General features: G+C 37.7%; 1 protein-coding gene across 6 annotated transcripts in view; it reads left to right on the top strand.

The window, feature by feature from the left end:
• Positions 1-18,629, top strand: part of ATP11A (ATPase phospholipid transporting 11A) — a 130,609-nt gene extending 111,980 nt beyond the window's left edge. For 3 of the 6 annotated variants that reach the window (XM_074910115.1, XM_074910079.1, XM_074910073.1), the window contains 4 exons: positions 3,487-3,552; positions 3,872-3,975; positions 5,823-5,988; positions 13,106-13,840. In XM_074910115.1, the coding sequence (XP_074766216.1) occupies positions 3,487-3,552; positions 3,872-3,975; positions 5,823-5,988; positions 13,106-13,360 (591 nt within the window). In that variant the 3' untranslated portion in view covers positions 13,361-13,840. The other 3 variants (XM_074910087.1, XM_074910106.1, XM_074910096.1) reach the window with 3 other exon arrangements.
• The last annotated feature ends 6,800 nt before the right edge of the window (positions 18,630-25,429 follow it).

Genomic DNA, 25,429 nt, shown 5'->3' with positions numbered 1-25,429 from the left:
GGATGTTTCTCAGTATTTAGAAATTTGTTTGAAACTGTTTGCATGCTGTGGAGTGATATTACTAAAATAATGAAGAAGTGTACTTTTAATCATTGAGATTTACTTTATAAATGCCCACCTTAGTCGTTTTCTGGTAAGTAAAATTAAGATGCCAAAGATTTATCTCTTGTTATTAATTTGTGATAATTCTTTGTGTATGGTGTTCCACTTTTAATTTGACATCATGTTTGGTGTTGTAAAAACATATAGTCAGAGACCAACTACATAAGGAAGGTAAGAAGAAAAGAAGGCGCTGTAGAAGTAATTGCAGATTGTAAAAGTCATCTTAGTTTACTCCTATAACCAAATGTATTTCCTGTGTGATTTTTTTTTATTTTAGCATTTGATACAGAGTGGATTAAATATAATTGTTAAGTTGGGTACAAAGATAGGTAGGAGCAACTAAGTTAAAAGGAATAACAGAATGGGAAGTACAAAACAGCAGGAAGGAAGAGAGGTGAGTAGAATGATGAACTGGAACATTGGATCAACAAACACAGTCACAGAAGGAGGAGGGAAAGTCTTGGATAGGCTGGGAGCAGAGATCAGAAAAATATTTGTTAACGAGCTTACTTACAAAAGAATGATTCACATCCTGAAGACATGAGTAGTATCTTCAGATATTCAGTGCTGAAAACACATTGTGAGTTTTTGTACCTCACACCATCCCATATTGCGCTGCTTGCCTTTCTCTGTGCCAGATCAGCAGCCTTATGGAGTCGTGTTCGTGTGCTATGACCTCGTTTTCCGAGCCAAAAGGATGGGTAGGTGAAGGGTTTGGTTGCAGCCTGATGCTTTCTACCTAGCCTGACAGAGACAGGGGGAGGTTCTTTCAACTTTTTTGTTTAATCTAGCAGCTTTTATTGGGAATACCAACACATCTATTCAGCATGCAGAAACTTTGACACTAGGCTCTCTGAGAGATGCCAGATATGACATGAGTATTGTAAAATTTAACTGCAAGAAGGTGTGTTCTGTACGCGTGGTCATGCATTGAGAATTCTGCAATAATGAAATGGTTACTCAGAATAACAAATCTTTCAGCCAGTTGTTTATTTTTAAAATTATTTTCTGTCCGCAATTGATCAGGTTATCTCAGCCTTGTTTCCTATAGATTTCTGTCTTCTGGCTGTCAGTAGTCTCCATTCAGAGTTTTTCCCATGGCTGCACATTTGTGTGATCACTTGTCCATGTGGACCCTGTCATCTAATATTGGGCAAGCTCATATAAAATAAAGTAGATGGGAAGCAACCCTGGAGGTGATCCAGTTCAACTCCCTGCTTTGTGTAGGGCTAATTAAAATCAAGTTGCTTAAGACTTTGTCTAGTCTTTTTCAAGTATTGAATAACCCTGATGATGACGATTCCATAACTTACCTGGGCAACCTGTTCCAATGTTTTTCTTCCTTCACAGTGAAAAAATTTTTCTTAATACCTAAGCACAATTCTTCTTGTTGCTGGAGAGGTCTGTTCTAGTTCTTCATCTTTATAGTTGTTCTTCAAACATTTGTGGGTAGCTACTAGATTATTCCTTAACATTCCCTCCACCAGACTAAAGAAGTCCTGCAACCTCCCTTCACAGGAGAGCTAAAGACTGCTAACCAGCTTGGTTGCCTACCACTTGATACTTCCTAATTTTTTTCACATTCCTCCTAAACTGAGTGGCACAGCACAGTATAGGCTTATATTCAACCTAGAGTCCACTGCAGTTTCCTTTTCAGCAGGGCCATGGTTCAGCTAGTCAGTTCCAATGTATGGCATTACTCTTCTATTGGTGTAAAACTTTGCACTTATTTAATTTTGTAAGATATCTGTTAGTGTACTTCTCAAACCAATGGAGGTCCCTCTGGACCGACACCCTGCCATTTGTTATGTCAGCTATTCTCTATTTTTGTATCACCTGGTAATTTGCTCATGATGCTCCATGTGCCACTATCCAGGCCACTGACATATTCAACAATATCAGCCCCTGTACTGGTCCCTAGTGTGGTACACTCATTGCCAGCAGCCAGCCAAACATCAAGGACATTTTTGAGACCAGTGGCTTAGCCAGGTTTCAACTCAAGTAGTAGTCTATTTACCTAGCCCCTGTTTCCTTATCTTCCAAATGAGAATGCTGAGTCAAGTGTCAAATGCCTCTCTTAAATTCAAAATAGATTGCATTCACTGCTCTCCCTTCTTAACAGCTCCTTAACCTATTGCTCCTACACTGTTGACTGCTCCTTTGCTTCCCAAGCTTTGCTGTTAAATGCAAGGAGCAGGGTTTGCTTGTGAAGACTAATATCCAGATTGTTGAATACTTAAGCATTTTCCTTAACACCTTCCAGTAGGCTGTCTTACTACTCTTGTCAGTGGATATATGTTTTCCCTTTGAAACAAGGATATCTGTAAATATCCTGTTTGTCACCCTCAACACCCCTCACTAATCTTAGTTTGAGCTGGGCTTCATCTATGATTTTGTTCCTCCGCACCCAAATAATGGTTTTATGCTATCTGTTTTCTGTCTGGCCATATTGTCATCTCTTGTATGCTCCCATTTTGCCTTTGTGTTCATTGGGAAACTTCCTGCTTGGCCAATTGGGTCTTCTGGTGAAATTCCATGTCTTCCTGCAGAAGAGAGTTCCTGAGATCTCAGCAGCTGTCTCTTCCAAACCATTCAGCTCTCCTGTGTACCCTTCTCTTTGATGGGTGCACTACCCTGAATCAAAGTCTCTTCTCCTAAAATACAGTGTCCTAACTCTGTTGCTTACTTTTCCAACATTTCTCTGGATCCTGAACCTTGTCATCTCATAGCTGCTGCAGTCCAAGCAATCATCTGTGACCATATTAACCACCAGTTCTTCCCTCCATTGGCATTAATGATCATTTCTGCCCACTTGGAAAGCTGAAGTGTTTTTACTTCATTATGCAGGGGGGGGAGAAAATCAACCACAATTCAAAAGTGTGTTTTCTTTAAATGTATGTAGAATATTTATGTACTTAGGTGGCTCTGATGGCTATCGCATTCTTTCTTGTACTGTTACTTGTCTGTATAACATGCTGTTGAACGTCCAAGAAATTGTGGGATACCAAGGACAGCAGAGAAGGGAGGGAGATCAGAGAGAAGATGGTGTCCAAGAAGACTGATGAAATTACTGCAGTTCATTTGTAAATCTCAGTGATTTTTTAACTGTGCTATGCTTGATTTTTATTAAGAAAGATAACAACTTCAGGTAGAGTACATTGATTGTGTGTTTTCTTGTGTGTATGAAATCTGAGGTGTGTACATACAAGGGCAAGAAACCGAAACACTTTGCTGTGTTACTGGCTAGGTCATGTAAGAATTCAGTGGGTTTGCTTAAGTATCAGTTCCTGACACAAAGCAATACATAACTAAGAGGTTTATTCTGGACAATGTATGGAGTAGTGGACAATATGACCTATAACTGCTTTGGGCCATTTTTTATAGATGTTTGGAAACTGGACCTTTGGAACACTGGTGTTTACTGTGCTTGTATTCACGGTTACATTGAAGGTAAGGCATGCTGGATTTTATCCACTGAAGCTTTCTTAGAGCTTGTTTTCAAATTACTCCTTACTTATATCAGTTTCTCTCTACAACCACACATTGTCCTATTAGTTTAAATACAGACTTAAATTAGTTTAAATACACATTTTGCTATCTGTGCCTTCTTATTGTGCTCAAAGTTGCAAAATTTTTTTAGCTAATTTTGTGTAGAATCCTTCCCTTTTTTTCAAAGGGTGTCATTTTATTTCATCTCCTGCTGAGTATTCTGTTTCTTCTGGATAGTAATAACACCATATAATCTCATTTGTTTTGTTTTTTTTTTCAGCTTGCACTAGATACGCACTATTGGACATGGATAAATCACTTTATGATCTGGGGATCACTGGTATTCTACATTATCTTTTCTCTGCTCTGGGGAGGAATTATTTGGTATGAACCCTAATATAAATTTCATTGCAAAAGTTGTTTGGGAAATGCAAAGTTATTACATGTTTCACCTTTTTGTCCCAAACAGAATTAAATTTAGCTTTTCTATACTGCAGAACTCCAAATAACAATCACATTTTAAACACATCATCAGTGGTAATTAGAGAAAGCTCAGCTCTTTTTTCACTGAATGTCTGTTAAAGTATTCTTAAAGAATATGAGAAGAATACCAGACCTCAGGCTGCCACTGGGACTATCTCAGTAGTTACAGTCAAAAGCAGTCCAAGGGTTGGTTCAAGGAGTTGAGGCTGCCTATCTGAGGCAAAGAGTCACAGAATAGGTCATGTCTATGCAGCCTGGGGTTAGCCACCCACCTACTGGGCTTGTCTTGAAGGGAACTAGCTGTAGCAGTATAATCTAGAGCCAGGGAGTGGAACTCACATTGAAGCTGTGTGGATGACCAGGAGTCCTATGTCTGAGCTCATTATTTGCCCCCTTAGTTATCAAAGTAGATTTACTGTAGATGTATGAGCACCTACTTGTTCTACTGTTGGTAAGAAGCTTTATAAGAATTAGTGTAACTTTTGTACATAGTTGATTGAAAGTATTTTGTTTTTTCTTGTAAAAAATTCTGTGTCCTTGAAACTGAAATTTTTGGGAAGGAGATCAAGTTGAAACAAGTTCAGGTTCTTACTATGCCTGATTGCCATCAGGAACTTGAACTTGCATTTCTCACCTGTAGAGTGCCCAGTTATGAGGTTATCTTTTCTAACCTCTTCTGCTGGAGCTGTTCTACTTAGTATACATAGTAGACATTCTGAGGAACCAGAGAGAAAGCAGAGGCTAACTGTTGCCTGATGATTAAGGTGATATTTAATTTGGAGTAAGGATTTAGATTTCAACATAGCCTTTGCAAATGGGTAACTACCTGTCAACTCCTTGGATATTCAGTAGCCTCTTTTTTTTTTTTTTTTTTTTTTTTCAGTAAGATCAGATCTCAGTTTCTTCAGCATCAAAATGAAAAGAGTTTGCAGAAGTGTGACATTTTCACTGATAATCTTTTCCAGCCATCCTTGCTGTGTATTAGAGATGCAACCATTTACATGCAGCAATGTATTTTAATTCGATTATCTTTTTAAAATGCAAAGACTTTGATCAAAATTTGGAAACTAGCAGGAAGCTGCCCTGGTGATAGGAGGGCATTACACCGCAGTGTTGCTACAGACTATCTGTTGATCTTTGCTCTCAGTAAACATGGCCTCTGATTCCCATTACCGTACAGTGATGGCCTTTTAATGACCACAGAACTGCCATGGAGATACAGGGAAACACAGAAGTGAAGGTAGTGAAAGTGGAAGACAGTAAAATGTGGTGAATAGGTTAGGAGGCATAACATGAAACCATCACAGATGCTATGGGGAGCTTGAGAAGTATGAAAAAAGGTATGGTCAACAAGCCTTACTCTGAGGATGCATACAAACAAGTGAGCATTGGGAAAGAGGAGGGAAGTGATGGGTGGGACACTGAGAAGAAGGGTAGAAAATACCTGGGGCGAGATAAGGAGATGAAAGAGCATAAACAGGGTAAAAATGCAACATATCTTTGCAAGGGAGAGGCAGCATGGGAGGGAGGACAGTATGGTATTTCCTGCAGCCTGAAAGACAAGAGGAGGTAGTTTAGTCAGCACATGTTTAGATCTCCTTGTGAGAATACTGGGATGGATGAACCTCCCACAGACTGGGAAGCTGAACCTGAAGTGTTTAATCACTGTAATAATTTTTGTATTTAACATTGCTAGTCTTTCTTTTGTGTATTGAAGTGTAATATGTATTTAATGTTTTTCTTACTAGGCCATTTCTCAATTATCAGAGGATGTATTATGTGTTCATGCAAATGCTATCTAGTGGTCCTGCATGGCTGGGTATAATTCTGCTCATAACTGTCAGCCTTCTTCCAGATGTTCTCAAGAAGGTCTTATGCAGACAGTTGTGGCCTACAGCAACAGAAAGAATCCAGGTAAAATATTTTTTTATTGTGAAGTTAGTTTTTTGTATCAGAAGTCTCTAATTATTAGACCTCTTTCAAGGTTAGAGACAAGATTAGAACAGAAGTTCCCCATCTGCGGTGTGTATCACTGGCTGAATATACCAACCACTTCTGAGCGATATGGTGAAAGATGCTGCCTCTTACTTACGTGGTGGTATTTACCTGAATCCTGGGGCAACCTCTGTGTCTCCAGCAACTGCAGGGAAACCAGTTGATGAGGATGGTGGGAGACAGGTACATTGCTCAACATGATTCCTGATTTGAGGAGACAAAGCCAAGGGGACTGAGATCTCTGTGAGGGTAGGTAGGAGGCACTTACATGGGCCTGGACAGCAATTCTTCCTACTGTTGTGGAGTATTCAGAAGCACTGCCCACACCACTGAATTGAAGTAATTATCTTTCATACCAAGTCATTTTACTGCATAAATGAAACTCTAATGTGGACATTTTAGCATTTACCATGCAAGCTCAGTGTAGTTATCTAAAATGGAAGATAAAATAAGCTAAGCTCAGAACTGATAGGAAGGGAGCATGGGATTTTATTGAAATCCCATTTGAAGCAGGGATTTGCACAAGCAGTTGAAATTCTATACCAAGGGACTCCACAACTGTATGTGTGTTTAAGGTCAAACAAATCTAGAATTTCTACACTTAAGATAAATGTGATTAATATGTAGTATGTTGGTAAGGAATATGTAGTAAACTCATGCCAACATTCATATTGCATGATCTGTGCAATATAAATACTTAGTAAACTATTTTATACTGATGCTGTGCCTGTTACAAAACCACATGTATTAAAACTCACTATATTAATTTTTCTCTTTTATTTCAACTTACATTTTGCCTGTTCCGATACATTTATTATTTTTTTTCTAAATAAATGTGCCTTGCTGTGCCAATGGGATGACTATTTCAAAATCTGTTGTCTCTCTTCTTCTGATCAGCCCAAAAGCAGAAACTATTGTGTAAATACAGGCCTGCTTTACTGAGGCTGAAAGGGAAGCCAGGTTCTGTAGGAAGCATGGTGCTGTTCTGGTACAATCAAACCAACCTCAATAGAAAATTACCTGTATTTTTGACCCCAACAAACTTTCATATGTTAGAAGGTGAAGGACAGTAGAGGTGTTGAACCTAAAACTTAATGTTACTGCCCTTGCCCTTTTCAGCCGTTCAACTGCCACCAGTACGTTAAAAAAATGAGTTACCAGCAACTGTGTGTGTAGGGATTAGTTAGCACTTTGATGTATATTTGAGAAGATACTTTGCATTAAGAGGAAAGGAATAAAAGAACTTTACTTCCAAGGAAAGTAAAATTTCCCCTTTGGCAAAAGCAAAAAAAAATCTTCTCTTGTATCTGCAAAGTAAAACCCCTTGCATTGTTTGTATTCCTTGAATGTACAGTTGTGAAAATGCCCCACTTTAGGATGACAGGAAAGAGTAAAGAATAGCAGAAAACTTTCCCAGGCAGATCAGCATTTATGTTTTTTTTGATAACTTTAATAGATGTCTCTGCCATATATGCCACTTGTGGAAGAAGTTGATCTCAGTATAGGTTATGCATGTTTAATTTAAAAGTCTAAAGAGGGAGAATAAGGATGTGTTAATGCAGAGAAACAAGGTAGCAAATAAAAGCCCCCCAGAAAGGTATTATAGCACTTCTTATAGACACTGTATATTAGTGCTGGAAAATGAATCTATTATAAAGCAGACTTTGGGCTTAACACTGGCAATATTAATTTTTTAATATTTAGTTGAAAATCTTTGACTTTTAACCAGATATGTCCCTTGTGTTTCTTCTTCCTTCTCTTTGTGTCTTCCTGTCTTCCAATCCGCTTTGTCCAAATAACTGCTACCTTGCTTTAAACATAAATGATGTGCACGGTTACTTCCTACAATCTTCTGGGGAAATCAGACTAAACATCAGTGCCTTTCTGTTGAGCAGTCCACCATCTTTATGCTTTCTCAGACTTCCAGCAGTCTAAGTTTCTAATGGACCAAAAGGTGACTTTTTTCTGCCTTTCTGCATGCTTGGCCATTTCATTCAAAGGACAGTAAAAAGTTTGTCATCAGAAGTTATTTACCGTACCCATTTCTCCATTTCAGATTCACATAAACTGTATTTTGAGGAATACTTTTTAGTATAGTTTTTTCCTCCTTCTGTTTATCTCAGAGATTCTATGTATCATTATCACAATCCATCACTATCATTTTTGTCACCGTTGTTACTGAATTTTACATTATGTTTCTGCCTCAAGAATTAGGATTCTTAGATCTCCATTTTAATCATTGGTCTGTCTGTAGGTGAATGCATGTCATGTTTGCATTGTACCTGAGTAAATGGAATAGTTGCCACACAAAGAAATGATAATTCTGATTATTATGGTGTTACTAGAGTTATACAGAAAATGTACTGGAAGCCATTTAAGTGATTTTTGGAATATATTAGTATATCTGCTCTGCTGTGATAGAAGAAAATACAAATCTTTTATTAATAAGTTATTTCCAGCATGCATTTGAAACTGAGATTTCCTTATATTCAATTTTATGAAATTCCATGCTCTTTCTAGAAAGAAAACAGCTCAAGATCCAGAAGTATATGACATTTAATATAATATAAAAATAGAAGAAATGCTAGTAAAGCTTGGCTTCCCTACAGTCTGCAAGAAAACTATTTTTGACATAATACTAGGAGACTGTTGGTTTCCGTTGCAGATCTTATATTTTTATTTCTGAACTGGTTAAGATAAAAAAATACATTTCCTCCTTTTCCTCTTTAAAAATGCATAGTCAATAAAATTGACTGTAATTACATTAAGTTTTTTTGACTATTGAAAATTCCAGCTAAAATAGGCTTTTAAGTGCCTTACAATTGGTTTTTAAACTTACTGCATTCCTATAAGTTACATTGCTTTCTCTGTAATAAACGTGCTTCTGGAACGTTGAAAAGATCAACACAGGACTAGCAGCCACCTCTCAGGTTACTAATTTAGTTTTCAGGCAGTAAGATTGCATAAAGCCTTTGAAGCAATATTTATGCTTCTAAATTTTTCGATTGAGTCACTCCAGTGTGTGGTGGGTGATTGTTTTCCATCATTATCATTCAGAGTTGTTTAAACATTCCAGATAATAGTTCTAGGTTTTTTGAGAGAGATTTCCAGTGAGAGAGATATATGTACACACAAAGACATACACATATGTGTGTATACATGTACATATATGTACATACAAGTATGTGTATATGTATGTATATGTGCAAGTATATGTATATATACACACATGAACTGTTGTCTGTCTTGGGCTAAAACATTCTGCAAAAGCTTTGGAGGAATCTGTTGTTTTGGTAACTTCAGTCAAAATCTGCTCATGTCTCATACATGTTCTAGTGACTCCTTTGGCTCAATGAAACAAGCTGAATTTTGTGCTTTAACTGGAAATTGTGCAGCTGTGAGATTTCATTCAGCATTTACTTTTAAAAAGCAGTAGGGTGTTGGTTTTTTTAGTATAACCAACTACATTAATTATATTTCCTTTTTCTTTATTCTTCTTTTCATTAATAGCAGAAGCTCAGCAGCTCTGTTACAGAAAATATAAATTAACTTTAAATTATCCTATTTTTATGATTGTCACTTTGATAATATTTCAGCAATCCCAAATATTTTGTAGCTGAAATGCCAGGTATTTTGATTCTAAGCTGTAAATAACTTCTGTGCTTTCATCTCTTTAAGACATATTTTTCTTTTTCTCTTTGCTTCTGACTGATGTTTTTTTTACTTTACTTTCACTTCAGTCACAAGATTGGCCCATCAGACTCGTTATAAGGTCTCTGCCCTTTGCTGTGCTTGGGGAAACCCAAAGTGGTACTTTTGCCTGGGGAAGCCTCTCAGGGGATTCATCTTTCTGTTCTTCAATGGGCTTAGCTGCTGTTGAACAACTGCACAGCGCTCTTAGAAACCTGATCACCAGCAAACTGTTGTCTTTGTCATGTGTTGGGCTCCTCTTCTGTGGAGAACAAAGAAATGGATCTTGCCGTTGCAATATTTGAATCCCATGGAAGAAGTTACCTTGGTAACTCCCCTTCCCTCTCTCCCTATGGTGTAATGGTGGCTAAGCTGTAAGTCAGCCTTCAGGAGCACTGGCCATGTCACCTCCGTGTGTAACCCTCCCTTCAGTCTACCAGTTGTTCGGGGAAGCGGTGAAGTGGGACATCTCCTTAATTTGGAATCAGTTTGGGCTGATTGTATCACAGGGACCTCTCCCATTCAGTACAGGTTGTTGTCAGAGCGGCAGGACACAGCCCATGGTGCTAAGTCATGGTACAGTTAAGTTCTTTTGAGAGTAATTAAGTACTTTATTAATAGAGTTAGAAATATAACTAAAAACATCCTCAGAGTGGCTCAAAGGATTAACCTCAGGATCAAGAAATAGAAACCATGTTTTACACTGATAACCTTTCCTTTTGAAATCTATCAGAAAATCTGTCACTTGTACAGGACTTTGCTACAGTAGCTACATTTGTACCAGATGGTACAATTCATTGGTGTTTCCCTCTTGTATTCAGCAAGTCTCACTGTTTTTCCTCATCCTTGCAGAAGAGTATGAGACATAAAACAGCCCTAAATGCACTGGCGAACAGCGATGGGCCACTTCTTGAAGGAAATCTTTCAGCTTCCGAGCCATAATTAGATCAAAGCTAGGTAACAGCACTGTACGTGTTGCCAGTTCGGATTAATTTCTATGGGTGAACTGTACTATTTACAAATCAACTATTTCCTCCAGAGTTTTTGATGTACTTTATCAATATTGATACAAAAGCATTATGTTTTACATGGAGAGCCTAGTTTTTGCAAGAGATGTTCCATGCCACAGGTAAGATCTTTGTCTAAGACACTTAAGTAAGGCAAAACAATGAATCAATATACCCATAACAAATTCCTGTAAATAAATTGTGTTATGTATAGGTGTTGTGTGATATTTTTTCTCTAACAGCTGCAGTCTTTATTGCAGAGTGTACTCACATTACACCATGGTGTGGAATACATAAAGTCAGAAGTAATTCTCACACCTGAGCAGTTTATCCATCCTCTTACACTCTCGAATACATATATAGACCAAATGCAGATAGTAAAACACGGATAACCATATAAATGTGAGTTGCTTGTGAATAGGACCTTGGGTCAGGAGACTGGGGCTGTATATCCGACAGTATCTACCACAGCAGTGTGTTCTGTATAGTCCAGTGCCTTGCTGCGTTGCTGCCTCAGATTGAGAGGAGCGTGGCAGTCTTGCCAAATAAATGAGACAGAAGCATGAGTGATGAGCTCCTAAATCCTCCAAACTTTAGGGCAGCAGAATGAAGTTCTCCGATTTACATCATCTCCTTGCCATGCCACTGATTGCACAAAGAAGTATAAGTAAGAAGGCACACTTTTTACTCTGAGACATTCCCATCTGGGTGCTGTATGTGTTCCAGTCCCTTCATGCTCTCCTGACCCCAGAAGATGGAGAGTAACATGAGGTGCAAACTACCAATATGTGAAGAGGACAAATGCAGTGTAATGTGCTGGTGTGAGTTGTAGGGCTTCACGGTAGTTGAAGGGTGCTTTTGATTTACTTAATGACTACTAGACAAGTAGTAGTAGAAAATCTCAGCTTTCTTGAGTAGCTTCAGGCATGGCAGATTGAAAGTGATTGCCTTGGAGCTATCTGTAGGAAAAACATTTTATTTTTAAAAATACATATGGTAACTAAAATGCTTCACTTCCTAGCTGGAAGAATAGGAGAACTAGTTACTATACAGTGTGTGACTACTTCTGCCAACATTTCCAAATCAAAGTCTGTCAATCTGTTACCTGTTTATTTATGTTTTTCTGAAATAATGTTGGTATTTGGTCTATATGTGTGTTTAAAAGAACTAGGCCTGACTGCTAATGAGCAGTTTGGTATAGTTTGCTGATTTTTCCAAGAATAACTGTTGTAAGAGAGCTTTCTGATTGCTTCTGGTTATGCGAGAGTAATGTTCAAGCTTGTGACTGCCATTAAAACTGCAATATTAAATCTTAGCCAAACTTCTATAAGCTACTTCCTTAATATTTATTTTGTGATTTTTGTCACTTTTGCTACTGTGTTGCTGTTAACAGAGGAGGAGGAAGGGGATGACTAAGAACAGAGGATCAAGTGACTTACATAGTATTCATGGAAAGAGTGATTGGTTACACTGATTTGAGTCATGCTTATAATGCATTTATATCTTAAATACTGTCACATAACCTTCATACCCCTGAACCTGGAAATTATCACTGCATTTAGTGAGAAGAATTGGATAAACTCAATGGAGAGGGTGCTGTGCTAATTTTCTTTTAGTTTGTGCACGTGTTCCAGGGTCAGTCACGCACCCATGGTGTTACTGTAGTCCTGAGTATTTCCTGCGTGGAAGTGCCGATTCTGCCAGAGTATGGAGTGATTATGTGGTACAGATAAATTTTAATGGACAATTAGACCAATATAGTACTGTGTGTGTAGTATAAACTGCCTGTATAGATGCTACCTGTAACCTAAGCAAGTCTAAGATCGGATACTGCTTAGAAGTACAAAGCAAGTGCATTAAACTTCTGGAAATTTCAGCCATTAACACAAACTAACTGTAAAGAATTCTCTCTTTTTGGAAGTACAGAGCAAAGTACTTGCATCTGTTCTGTCTTAAAATTCCCCATAAAATGTCTTGACTAAAGAAGTTCAGAGACAAAAAGATGTACCAGGAGAAATTGCAAAAACAAATATAAACCTGATTTAAAACAATTCAACTTGAAAGTAGTTCTCTGTTCTCTCTAAAGAGCCCTCAGGTTTAGAGATTGTATGTAAAATTATGCCTGGCTCTGTAGGTCTTAATATAAAACTAATCCTGTTGAAAGTGGTTGATCGCTCAACAACATAAGGGGTTATACCTTTATATGAAACAAATAGCCAGAGTGGTGATCTAGCGAAAGGCATTGTTGTACCAAGGACACAGCAGCCTTATGAAAGAATTGCAGACTACTTGCTCCAAAATCTATTTACTGTGTATCTGGTATTTTTTTCCTCTAACAGAATGCATCGAGGCACTGTCGGGAGCACATCTCGGAATTCACACCTCTTGCCTGTCTGAAAAGCCCAAGATACAGGAGCAGTGACTGCAGCAATTCCCCAACAAGAAGGTCTAATTCTCATTCTAAAAAAATGTTTACGCACTGGAGAGGCATTGATTATTCAGTACTTCCATCTGTCTTTGGCTATTCAAATAAGCATTGCCATTCCAGTGCAGGCTACCGCTACAGTGGGTCAGGTTTGGAAACATCTGTATGACAGAACACCAAGTCAAGCCTTTAAAAACTGTATTTTTGTTTATTTCTTTTTTTCAGGAAACAAACATCACAGAAATATATTAAAAACTATATGTGGCTTTTGCTGTCTGAGGTAGCGTTCAGACAAACAGGATCAAGAGCTAGAAGTATGAACCCTTCCAGGCCAATAGGCCTCTTTTTATGTTTTGAACTATGGTGCAATGAACAATCTGCACAGTCTGGTACTGTGAGACTGGTAGCACTAAAAATTCTCTTCATCCTATGTCAAGACTTTGTGCTTTTACTGCTTCTGTCATCTTTAGTAATTTTCTTTGTTACTTGAAGTGTATAGTTTCAGTCAGTGACCTACATTTTGAGATCAACAGTTTTAATTTTCAGCCAGAAGCAATGACCTCAGTTATCTCCAATGAAAGTCTCCTAAAGCATATTTAACAAGTGCTGTTTCTGATTTTCCTCTGTCCTTTTTCTTTCTTTGCTCTTTCTGTAGAACAAACTGGTGTTTCCTCTGTGCAAATCTGCTTTCAAGAAACACTCTCTAATGTTCACTTCCTTGTAAGTGGCCAAATCAGGGCTATGTCTGGTTTTCAGTTAGTTTTCTCCTGTAGAAAGATAGCCAAAACAATCCTTGTGTAGAGATGCACACACTGTATGAAGTCAAGTTGGCTGTTAATAAGGTAAATATCATCAGTGTTGATATCTACTTAAAAACTAGATGTAACCATTTTGCCTAAATGATCTTTGTGAATTTGTCAAAGATACAGATTACCTGGTGTTCCCATTTCCTATTCATGTGATTGTAGAATATGCATAGCAGACAGTATTATACATGAAGCTTTTTGACATATTTTTTTTCCTTAGAAGATGAAAGGCTGTTTTTCCAAACAAGCATCTTTTACTGTCTGGATTCATCCTCTTAATTCTGAATTTTTTATTTTTTATTTTTTTTGGGGGGGTGGGGTGGGGGTGGGTGGGGTGTGGTGTATGGTTAAACACTGGCTAATCAGCTTGATAGATGTCTTACAAAGAACACAAATGTTGACTTTTGCAAGCAAACCACGAGGTGGCACACAGCTGTTTACTAACAGTTGCACTGTAGTTATGATATAGAAACTAGTTTGACTGCAGGTATTCTGTCTGAATTACTTCAAGAATGACAGCCAACTTGTACTTCTGTTTTCTCTGCTATGTTTATGTTACCTTGCACTAATTCAACTATTAGTTGTGCCCTTGTCTTATTTCTTTAGTCCAGTGTTTTATTTTGGGGTGCAAAAATACCTGAAGGAGTAATCTGATTTCAGTCAATTTCAACCTGGTGGTTAGAACTGGTTAATAACCATAGTCATTAAATACCTCTGGGAGGACATTAGCTAAAAATTTATTTCAGTGTGAAACCAAAATATTTGTAATTGGAGCTGCAGCCTTTATTGGAAGACCTGGCCAAGACATTGTTATTTGTCTTTTGAATGGACTAGGGTGGCAAAGAAAAATTATTTCCCTTTTTGTGTTTAAAAAAAAAAAACCAAGAACAACCAAACAGAGGAAAAATAGTTTACTTATTTACTTTTTAATAAAAATCATCTTACTAGGAAATGTTCCTCACAATATTTCAAGTGATTTTCACATTAAACAAACAGAAATATTATTAAAATGCTCTGGGACAAGCAGAGATTGTAAAGTCAGTTATGAAATTTTCAGTATACCAAAGATAAGAGATTTTTAAAAAGTCTAATGATGAGCACCACAGATGAAGGTATTTTTACCATTTAACATGTAGCACTTTTAAGTTTCAAAGAATGTCCTCATAGCAGTAACATTCTGAAATACATATGCGTGTGTGGGTGTGTGTACATAAACTTGCCATTGCAGACTTGAATGTTGGTCAGTTAGAACCGTCCCCTACATAAAACACTGGTGTATATATTTTTTAAAAAGTTAATATGGGTATAAATTTTATACCAGTAGCAGTGACAAATTTCTTGTGTGTAGTTAACAAATTATTTGTAATGTATTTTTTAGAAATCTTAAAATTGCCTTTGCACTGAAATATTTTTCATATTGTAGCTATTTATAAATCTGTTTTACGCCTACATTTGTTAACACACCATTTCTATTTTTTTTAAGTATATGTTTTGAAGGCTTTTTTTATACCTATGAGTTTTGGCCACTTAAATTTAGCTTAGACTGGAGTTGTGGCTGAATGTTAAAATTCTAATGAATGTCAAATTAGAAATATAGGTCTATTGCTCTGTTAGTCTCACCCAAACTATTGACGTTTTGTTGGTATTTGTGATAGCGGCAATTCAGAGCACTATACTTTCAGTGCTATACTATTACTGCTAGTAGCTTTTTTACTCTATAAAGCCTCCTGCTTTTTTACTTGTCTGAGTTCCATCTTTTAGCCTTAAATAAGGAGATTTTTGCTTGATGTTTTTGAAAATGCTGCATTCCTGTTCTGCCTACTAACACAGCAGTTCATTGCAAACTTCATGTAGCCCGGCACTTCGAAATTATTGACAGTGTTATTCAGCCTGAAACAAGTGCTTGGGAATTTTTAGTTAAACATGTCATTTTTTGGAGGAGAAAGAATGCTTGAATTTAAGTGGAAGTTTCTGCTTTGATTTAGCAATACTTCTACCTTTAGAAGTTGGTACTGTTTGTTTATTAAAATAGACTGCTTAATGGAAAAAACTTAAAACATAACTCAGTTTCACTTGATGTGCTTTCGCTTCAGTCCTTGTTACTATTGCCATGCAAACCTAGTCCGCTGCAGCAGGTGTTAACTTGGGAGTTTCACTGTAAATGGGTCAGGTGATAAAAAGATGAAAAAGTACAAGTTAGATCAGAATGCATTAGAATGTTTTACTATGGATGGAACACTCAAAGGAGACAGATTTTTATGTATTAAAACAGACAAGAATTAAAGGGGAAAAGAACACAATTCTATATAACTTCCTAACTTGCCTTGTTTAAATTGTTGCAGCTTTAACAGCATAGTGTCTCCATAACTGCTTCTATAAATGTCTTGAAACTGGTAAGCACTAACCAAATGTATGTGAAGAATTAGAAAGTATTTCAAGCTTTTTGGTCACTGAAGTTCATATATTCCTGCAGTGGCTTGTGGCAAAAGATCGTTTTTGTTTTACCATGTACAATAATTGTTTGTTCAGCCACTTAATGTAAAAGCTTACAGTTTACTTTCTTGCTTGCATTAGCCTCTTTGTCTTGACCCAGCTGGCTTGCAAATATAAAAGGAAAAAATAGCTTAATTGAGCAACTGCACTACTTTTCTTTTGGAAGCCAGTGGGATCATTGTGCTCATGCTACTGTCTCTGTTAAAAAAGCTTTAATGGAAATTTGTGAAAGTATTACGGAAGTGAGAGAGTACGTGATTCTACTTTGCAGAATAGTCTAAAAATCAGTTTATATAGCTTTAATTTTTTTACCTTATGAAAATCTACAGAATTTTAATCTGCATTGTATCTGACACAAATTCTGTGCTATGTACACACTGCATTTTAAATGTCCTTTCATGATCTAATGTAAAGTAGAATCTACGAAAGTTGCTGTATGGGGGCTGTGGCGGGTAGTTATCTGTGCATTAAACATGAAATATGTCTGTAGTCATCAGCACCAAATACTGACACTTATTTTTAACTGTAAAATTATAGGTGCATTTATTTGAAAATAAATCAGCCTTCAAATCTAATGTTTAGATTATCTTAGACCACTTCCATTTATTTGAAGAGTCAGTGTGTGAATACATTACTGTAAAGTTTCATTTCAGTGCTATTTTTAACTTTTATTTCTGTAGATAACCAAATATAACTTGTTTATATACAGTCACATTTTGGATCCTTATGTAGAATATATAAGCAGGAGACATGAATCTGCTTGCAATAAATATAAACGTTCAAGACTGGTTTAAGTTCATTCACAAGTAATATAATTCTAGTATGAATATGAGATGGTTTCATATTAGTCTGTAATAAAATGTAAGTAGATAATGGAAAATGTAGTGAGTGTTTGATTCTGTTATTGAATACACCTGTAGTCACATTTATTTTCAGACAGTATATTTAGCCAGCTAAAGAAGCAAGATAACAAAAAGGGAAATTCAGAGAAAGCTGGAACATGAGTGGTGTGTGGGGTTTGTTGCAAAGCTAGTAGAAATGGGAACCCATCCAGGAGAGCTTTGTTCCTCCTGCACACAACTAAGTGCTAAAGTTCTTTCCAAACTAAACTTGTAAGCTACACATGGGAAGATCTCAATTTCTGTACAGTTCTGCTCTGTAGGGTACTCAGAGTTATTTCTCCTTTCTTTTGCAATGTTGGCAATTTAATGAAACTGAATTAAAAGCAAAAAACAATGTGCTTTGCCATTTCAGCTGGTAGCAGTGTTCACAGATTCTTACAAAGAAGGCTGAGTGCCCAGAAATACCATCATTTTCTTTCATTTGGTGTTACAATGTTATGGGACTTTCTGTAGTTTCAAACCCATTACAGCCTGTATAGTGCATTGAGGCAGTCAGCTGGGAGGGGACCCTAGACAACCTCCACACAGCAATTCAGAGCGTCGGGTTAGTGCCTGCCCCTTCTACTCTGAGGTGATGTAGAATGTTTAGGCACTCTGTATATTGATTTTGCACTTCCCATAACATAGAGTTCAGTGTAATGGTTTTGTATTTATATGAACTTTTTATCCAAACAATACAAGCATATTGTACCCATCTCCCCTTTGTACACCAAGAAGTTTTGTGTTGCTACTGAATGAGCTTCTGGAGAAGGTAGTTTGAGGGGAAAAGGTAAATATAGAAGATGTTTTTCCCTTTATTCATGCAATGAAGAAAAAAAATGAATAAAATGCAATTAGATAGAAACATTAAATTTAAAGTTTTTGAAAAAAATAAGGCAATACATCTGGATTTCAGGATGAACACAGCAAGAGGAAAAAATTACTTCATAAGTAGACAATTTATTGTGCATGTAAAAATATGTTTAAAGGAAAAAAGGATAGAAAGTGGTTTCTGAACAGTATTCTAAATTGAAGACCTTATGTTTTCCTTTAGCTCATTAAGCTCTGTTAGTAAGTTACATTGTAGAATTACTAGAATATGTTTATATTCTACAATGAGACTACATTTTTTTCTGCAATATATGCAATACTGCTGGATAAAATATTTTCTGAAGGTTATTTTGATATGAAGTGAGATAGGTTGGAGACAGACTGAAGTTTCTTGGGTTTTGTTTTCTGTATATTCCCATTTCCTGGGGTGATACTCTACAAGAATTTAAAACCAGTATTTGACCATTCTAATAAAGCTTTGTTGTTGTGTGTTTCCATTATGCATACTTACAGGTCTTTTCATTTTAATTCAAATGCTAAGGCAAAAATCATAGCCATTCAAAGGTTTCATTTATACTGTGAAGTGATAGGACAGGGAGAGAAACAAATAAAGCCATCGATTCATTTCATTATACCAAACAGTTTATCAGATGCCTAATGTCCCCCATGTAGGTTTAGATGTGTTTATCAAAAAAATTAGAGTGTGTAATAAGTGCTTTTTTAACTGGTGACTCTGCAGTAAATTAATAGTGGTGACTCTTAATAAGTGTTTATTTTCCATTTAGAGACACATAGGAGTAGTATTCAATTTTAAACCACAAAAAAGTTTGTTGTTTTCCATTATTCATTTTTGGTTAAGAAACCTCATGGTGCATTAAGCTTTTAAAAATACACAAGATATGGTGTCCTGCTAGGTTCAGAGGCTTCCTATTCAGATTGTATCAGGAAAAACTGTTGATGTTCAGTTTCTTAATCTGGGAAAAACTGATGTGCTTCTTATTCCTAACAAGGAAAGCTATGTTAATAGTTGTTCAAAAAACACTTATCTTGAGATTTTAAACATACTTTGTAAAGATATTTCACACTGAAATGTTAACCAAATTTGAAAGCTTGATCTTGCAATCTATTAAACACTGACTTTTAGAAAAGAAGGAAAACAAATTGTGGTCCAAGGTTAAAGACCATCAAGTGGTATGGCAACTTTTATTTCAGAAAATGCTTCCAACCAAGTAATTAGCCTAGAAGAGTATTCTAGGAAGTGCTGAGCAGCTTGCTTCTAAGAGAATTATAAACTGCATAGCTAGACAAAGTTGTCAATATCAATTAGGTTGAAGTCTTAATTGTTCATTCCCAGCTATGAAAAGGTACTATGTTGCCTTTTATTCTGATAAAATTATAGCCCAGAAAGAAAGACCTCACTTCCTAAGGGATTTCAGGCACAAGACCACAAAGCTTAACACTGATGCACTGATACAGCTTAGTAACACTTGGGATTCACTTGGCTTTTAAGTGACTCTTCTTAGAAGGTCCAAATTCTGTATTAGGTTAGCTCAAAAGCGGTGTTGGTGCATCACTGTGCTGCAAAGAACTGGTCCAGATGGAAAAAAGCTGAAGATCCTTCACTGTAGTGAACTCTGCAACACGAGTCAGACTTCTCTCCATCCTCTTGGATAAGGCCCCCAGCAGATGATTTAGAATCCACCTTCCCTGGAGGCCCTGGACCTCTGCATGCTTAGAGGAACTGCCCACCTACCCAATACTCTCTAATTTCGCTCGTTGAGTAGCTGCACAGAAAGTGTACTTCATCCGTTGCAGGGCATGTCCACAGCAACATTTCGTAGAATCATAGAATGGTTTGGGTTGGAAGGGACCAGGTTGGAGTCCAAGATGATCTTACTCCTAGGTAGTACTGGCCTACATACAATAAAGCAGGTGCTTACTGCAAACACTTAGCTGTTGCAGATAATTCTGGGACATGATTTAAAATCTACTTTTTCAGGTGAGGTGATATCTAAGTTTACATATTTGTTCCCAGCCTAGAAATAAGAGATTTTATTTTTCTAAACAATTATGCTCTTCAGCTACTTATGTTTTCCATTCTGAAAACAGCAAAACAAGGAAACAAAAATCTACAGTACTACCACTTTACACTACAATGAGAGTAAAGCTGATCAGCTTCACCCCCTGCCACATTGCTCGTTGTCTTAAAATTATCTTGGTCTTCTAGTTAGACATCATATCAAGAACTTTTATTAGCAGCTAAAATGCTCTGAACAACAATAAGGTAAACCTTTGGAGAACATTTTTCTTAAAATGAGATTTTAGTCCTAAAGCTGATTATTTAGTTGAAATCTTTGTAATTGTATACAACTTGCAGTCTTTTGCTGCCATCTGCACAGAAAAGCTGAATTCATGGTATTGCAGCAAAGATCTTTTAATATGCAGCGTTTAAAAAGATTCTGCAAATCATAGTACCACTGCTGGCTAAGTCAACTGACCTAAATTTACTAAGTCCCACTACAGCCATTTCAAGAGTATTGAGGTTGTTGGGTTTTTGGTGGTGGGTTTTTTGGGTTTTTTTTTTGAGGTCTCTGATCTTGTTTCCTTGTCCTAAAGCTAAATAAAAGGTGATTCCCAGTCCCTCTCACGTAAAACATGAGCTACTCCTGGAATCATAGGATATCCGGAGTTGGAATGGACCTATAAGAATTACCAAGTCTGACTCTTGACTCCAGCCAGGGTAACTTAAAAGTTAAACCATGTATCTAAGAGCATTGTCCAAATGCTTCTTGAATGCCAAGAAGTCTTGAGCCACTACTGCTTCCTTGGGGAGATTGTTCCAGTGCTTGACCACCCTCTCAATGAAGAACTTTTTCTGATGTCCAATCTAAACTTCTCCTGATGCAGCTTTAAGCTGTTCTGTCACCAGACAGCGAGGAGAGGAGCTCAGCACGTCCCTCCCCACTGCCCCCATCGGGTAGTTGTAGACAGCAATGACGTTACTTCTCAGGCTCCTCTGAGCTGAAGAAATAAAGTATCCCCAGATACTCCTCAGAAGTCCTGTCCTCTAATCCTCCCACCATCTTTGTTGCCCTCCTTTGGACACATTCTAATATTTTCACATCTTTCTTACATTGTGAGGCCCAAAACTGCACACAGTACTTGAGGAGAAGCACACCAATACTGCACTATATGCAGACTGATGTGCTGATTGAAGGGTAACAAACGGTGAGGAAATTTGTGAAAATACACAGTTGAGAGGGTTAGTTGGGCACACATATTTGGGTAAGTAAAAAGTGTGCACATGCAAAAAAAGAAAAAAAAAAAGGCTGTATGAAGTTGAGAATTGCCCCTCTAAAGACTTTGACTAGGGTTTCAAACTTTAATGTTTGCTCAACTCTTGCTCTCCCAATAGGTAGGAATTGGGATAAAGATGTTCACATCTCCCCTTTCTAGCCTCTTACCTAGTACCTGACAGGCTGCGCTACCTCCCCTTCCCTCAGAAGTCTATTTTAGCACCCCATGCTTCATTCTGAAAGAAAGAAAACAATCTTTCCACACTTGAGCAAAGCACAGTCCCATACGTGGTAACAAGAGAGAGATCTATTGCTGGTGCAGGAGCATTCAGCAAGCACACCAGCAGCTCTGAAGCAATATGGTCACCACCACAATGGTTACTGCTTCGGTTGCTTCTAGACAAGATGTATTTGAATGTGAACACACATACGACAAAGTACTTCCCCCCTCCGGTGTGGGAGATAATCTTTCTTGTACCTTCCTCCTGCATACAGCTCTCTTGTTTAGAAAGAGACCTAGGAAAAACAAATGAAGACTCAAAATAAGCTCGTCCATTCTCTTCTCTACTAAAATTGTGCATCTTTTGGAAATTAACCCCCCTCCTTATTGAGTCCATTTATGTTGGTTGCTCCAAAAGGATACATAGGCTCATGGGACTTTTTCAGGTTGTGGGGTTATTTTCTTATAAAAGTTGTGATTTGAAGGTGTTGGGGAAAAGGAACTTTTAACACATTGAGTTTATTGCAAACTACCACTATCCTACAATTCTGGCTTGAGTGACACATTACCTGACCATTCACATGTTTGAGGGTCTCCAGGGAGAATTTTTTTTTGAGTGATAGTATTTGCTAAATAAAAGGTCCATCTTCATATATACCCAAAGAGTTGAAGGTAACATATAAAGGGAATGGCTATTTAAATTCCAACACAACTTCCCTCCGCCAAGGAAATTCTTATCCATATCTGAAAGATACATTTCCCTCATACTGATCTGGGTCTGTATCAATTGCGATTATATCCTTCCACTAACTTTGGGCAATGTGCCACTATCCTGAGCCCGTGGATCTTTCCATCATAGCTATCTGAATATTATTCATGCACTCAACTTTGGCATCTTCTATTTCCAGATGTAGTTCATGAGAACCATCTGCCAACTCTATTTCCACATAAGTATGAACACTGAAATGCAGAAAGTTGGGAGGTCATCTTAATTTCACTGGCAACTAATCTGCTCATTTCAGAAGTCTCCACCCTTACTCATTGTTTAAGATCTGTTGCTATTTTAGAACAGTAAATAATTGGGTTCTGGAAGTATCTGTGTTTTTCACAAGGTTAATATACAACCACCCTATTACCTTTTTTAACCACTTCAGTTTATGAAGATTTACATTCCCCTTAGATTTTGCAGAGATGTACACTCACCAATTCTGATTTATCATCATTAATTTTGCATCCAGGTATTGAGCCAAGACAGTACGTTTGGAATTCTATTGATTTAGGGAGGAAAGCGCACATTGTGCAAAAAACCAAGACTGCTGCTGCCAGGCACTATAGATCCCATGATATTCTTGTCACTGATCTGCCTTCTCATCTATATCCAGACATTACAGATGTTATATTACAATATGTTGGCTTAGGAAAATATTGGAGTAGCATAAAAATAAATCTCCCTGATCCACAGTAGCATCCTCTCACATGGATTGACCTGTCAGTCTGATGAATGTCCATTTTGAACATTTGCCTGCAACTCATCTTTTACACAACTGTTTCACAGATATTTCATCTTGCTGCCATGTTACACCACTCTTCTAATAGGGTTCATGGGTTGCAAATCCATTTACTCTCTACCACTACACTGGATGTAGTCAAAACTATCACACCCTTACTAATATTTTTAAAGAAAGTCCATGTTTTTGTCCAGTCCCAAACAATTTCTTTCCTTAACTATTAGTCTGTCTCATGATGATTCAGCTGTTTCATGGTGCATGGCCCAAAATTCTTATCTGCAGTTTGCGTTTTGTGCAGAACAAGACAGCACCACATACGACTTTGAAATCCCTTCCTTACATACTGCAGACCAGAGCACACCACCATGTTTCTAGTCTCAGGAACTTTTCCATTTTCCCTTTCTGCCTCTGCTCTGCATGAGCCAAGGCAGGAATTAAGTAGGAACCATGTATTTGAACAACTCAACATCAAAATATGATCCAAGAAGCCAAGCATCAGGTTCAGGTTCAGGCACTGACAGCTGTGTGTGTGCAATGCAGGTGTCTAAGCTCTCATTACAGCCAGCAGAAGATTCTCTGTTGGGTGATTCACAGAGAATAAGAACAAATAGTACCTACAACATATTTTTAATCATGACATTCTGCCCAAGTCCTTTAGTATGTATTGTATTTCTTTGTCAGACATCAAAAATGTATTTACTATCTAACAATACAGAATATTAGCACCATGAACTCCCTTAACTAGGAGGGAAAGAAAACATACATGGTGAAGGATGTTTCGCATCCATGTCCAAGAAAAAAAAAAAGGCAAAATATTCTCAGTGCCTTCTGTCACTATGACAATGTAGACAGAGACACACAAGACTTAAACATGAATAGCAACTGTAGAATTTGGGGCTCTTGCACAAGCCATTAGCAGGATGGACTTACAGCTTCATCCTCTCACATGATTTTTGTTGCTTCTGGCTGTGTCCCCAATACACAGATTAGGACTAATCTTATTTAGCTGGCAAGGTCTGAACCTTGCAGCCTGAAGCTGTGGGGTTTTGTAGGACCCAAGCACCTTTAGAGTTCCAGATCTCTAGCCAGGGAATCTTCCACTTTCCATTTAGATGTATTACACACTCAGGGTTACAGGCAGATCTCCCAGTCCTCCCAACACCTTTAACGGCTGTGGGACTGCTAACGAGAGGCCTGGCCTGACTCTTACAACACTGAAAGGAAGGAAGGGAGGAGAGGAAAGAGAATCATATGCTCCACACATTGCATATGCTTTACAGGCACCAGAAGTTAGAAGAGTCTGATTTTGTGCCAACCACTGAGGTAAACAACAGGACAGATTTTCCACGGCCGCTTCCAGCGTGAATTTGCTAGAAATCTCACATATTTGCTAAATCAGCGTACAAGGAGATGCTTGCCCTGTGATTTCCCCACACCTGTAGCAAAGCGCCTTCTGTCTTGTGACAGGCATTTGAGATTGCGCTGCTCAGGGAGAGCTGTACCCAGCTCTTCCAGGCCCTTTCTGGAAGCTCTGCTACGCAGGGTAGCTATGGCAGGCATCAGCTGCACAAACACTGCCTGCTTTTGCTGCTAGCGCTTTCCACACGGTGGTGGTTCAATTAGAATAAAAAAGCACAGAAAAACCCTTTCTGGATTTCAGAAGAGTTCACAGTTTTTAACCTGCCTTTTTAGAGCAATATAAATGAAGAGTCTTCCTCCACATTAGCTACAGTTTCCCTTAGTCCCTGCTCAATTTTCTAGCACCTTCCAACAGGAAGGTCCCACCAAAGGATTCCCCTTTATCAGCTGAATCCACAGACATAATGTTCTTTCTGGTTTATTCATTCCTCTTGCAAGACTGGGGTGTATCTTCACTTATATTCCAGTGACTAGTTCAGGAAATTGTGGCCATAAATGGTAAAGACGTACAATGAGTGACTTCATCTCCAGAACCCTTTGTGACCATGCTGAAGAAGTCTCCCATTCTACCATCTGGTCTTTAAAACCCAAGCCTGTACACTGCTTTTTGATCAAAATTAGTTCAGGAAGGGCATCAAAGAGCAGTTGCTGTGCACATTTCTTTTCCCTTATAACTCATTATCTTTCTTCCTACTCAATGCACATACGTGAAGGTCTTGCCAATTTGATTCCTCCCCATGCCAGTTCCTTTAGACGCAATCCCATTTGTTATGGCAATCGTCCT

This window comes from Athene noctua, chromosome 1, assembly GCF_965140245.1.
Source record: "Athene noctua chromosome 1, bAthNoc1.hap1.1, whole genome shotgun sequence".
NCBI lineage: Eukaryota > Metazoa > Chordata > Aves > Strigiformes > Strigidae > Athene > Athene noctua.
This window is presented reverse-complemented; position numbering and strand designations above follow the sequence as displayed.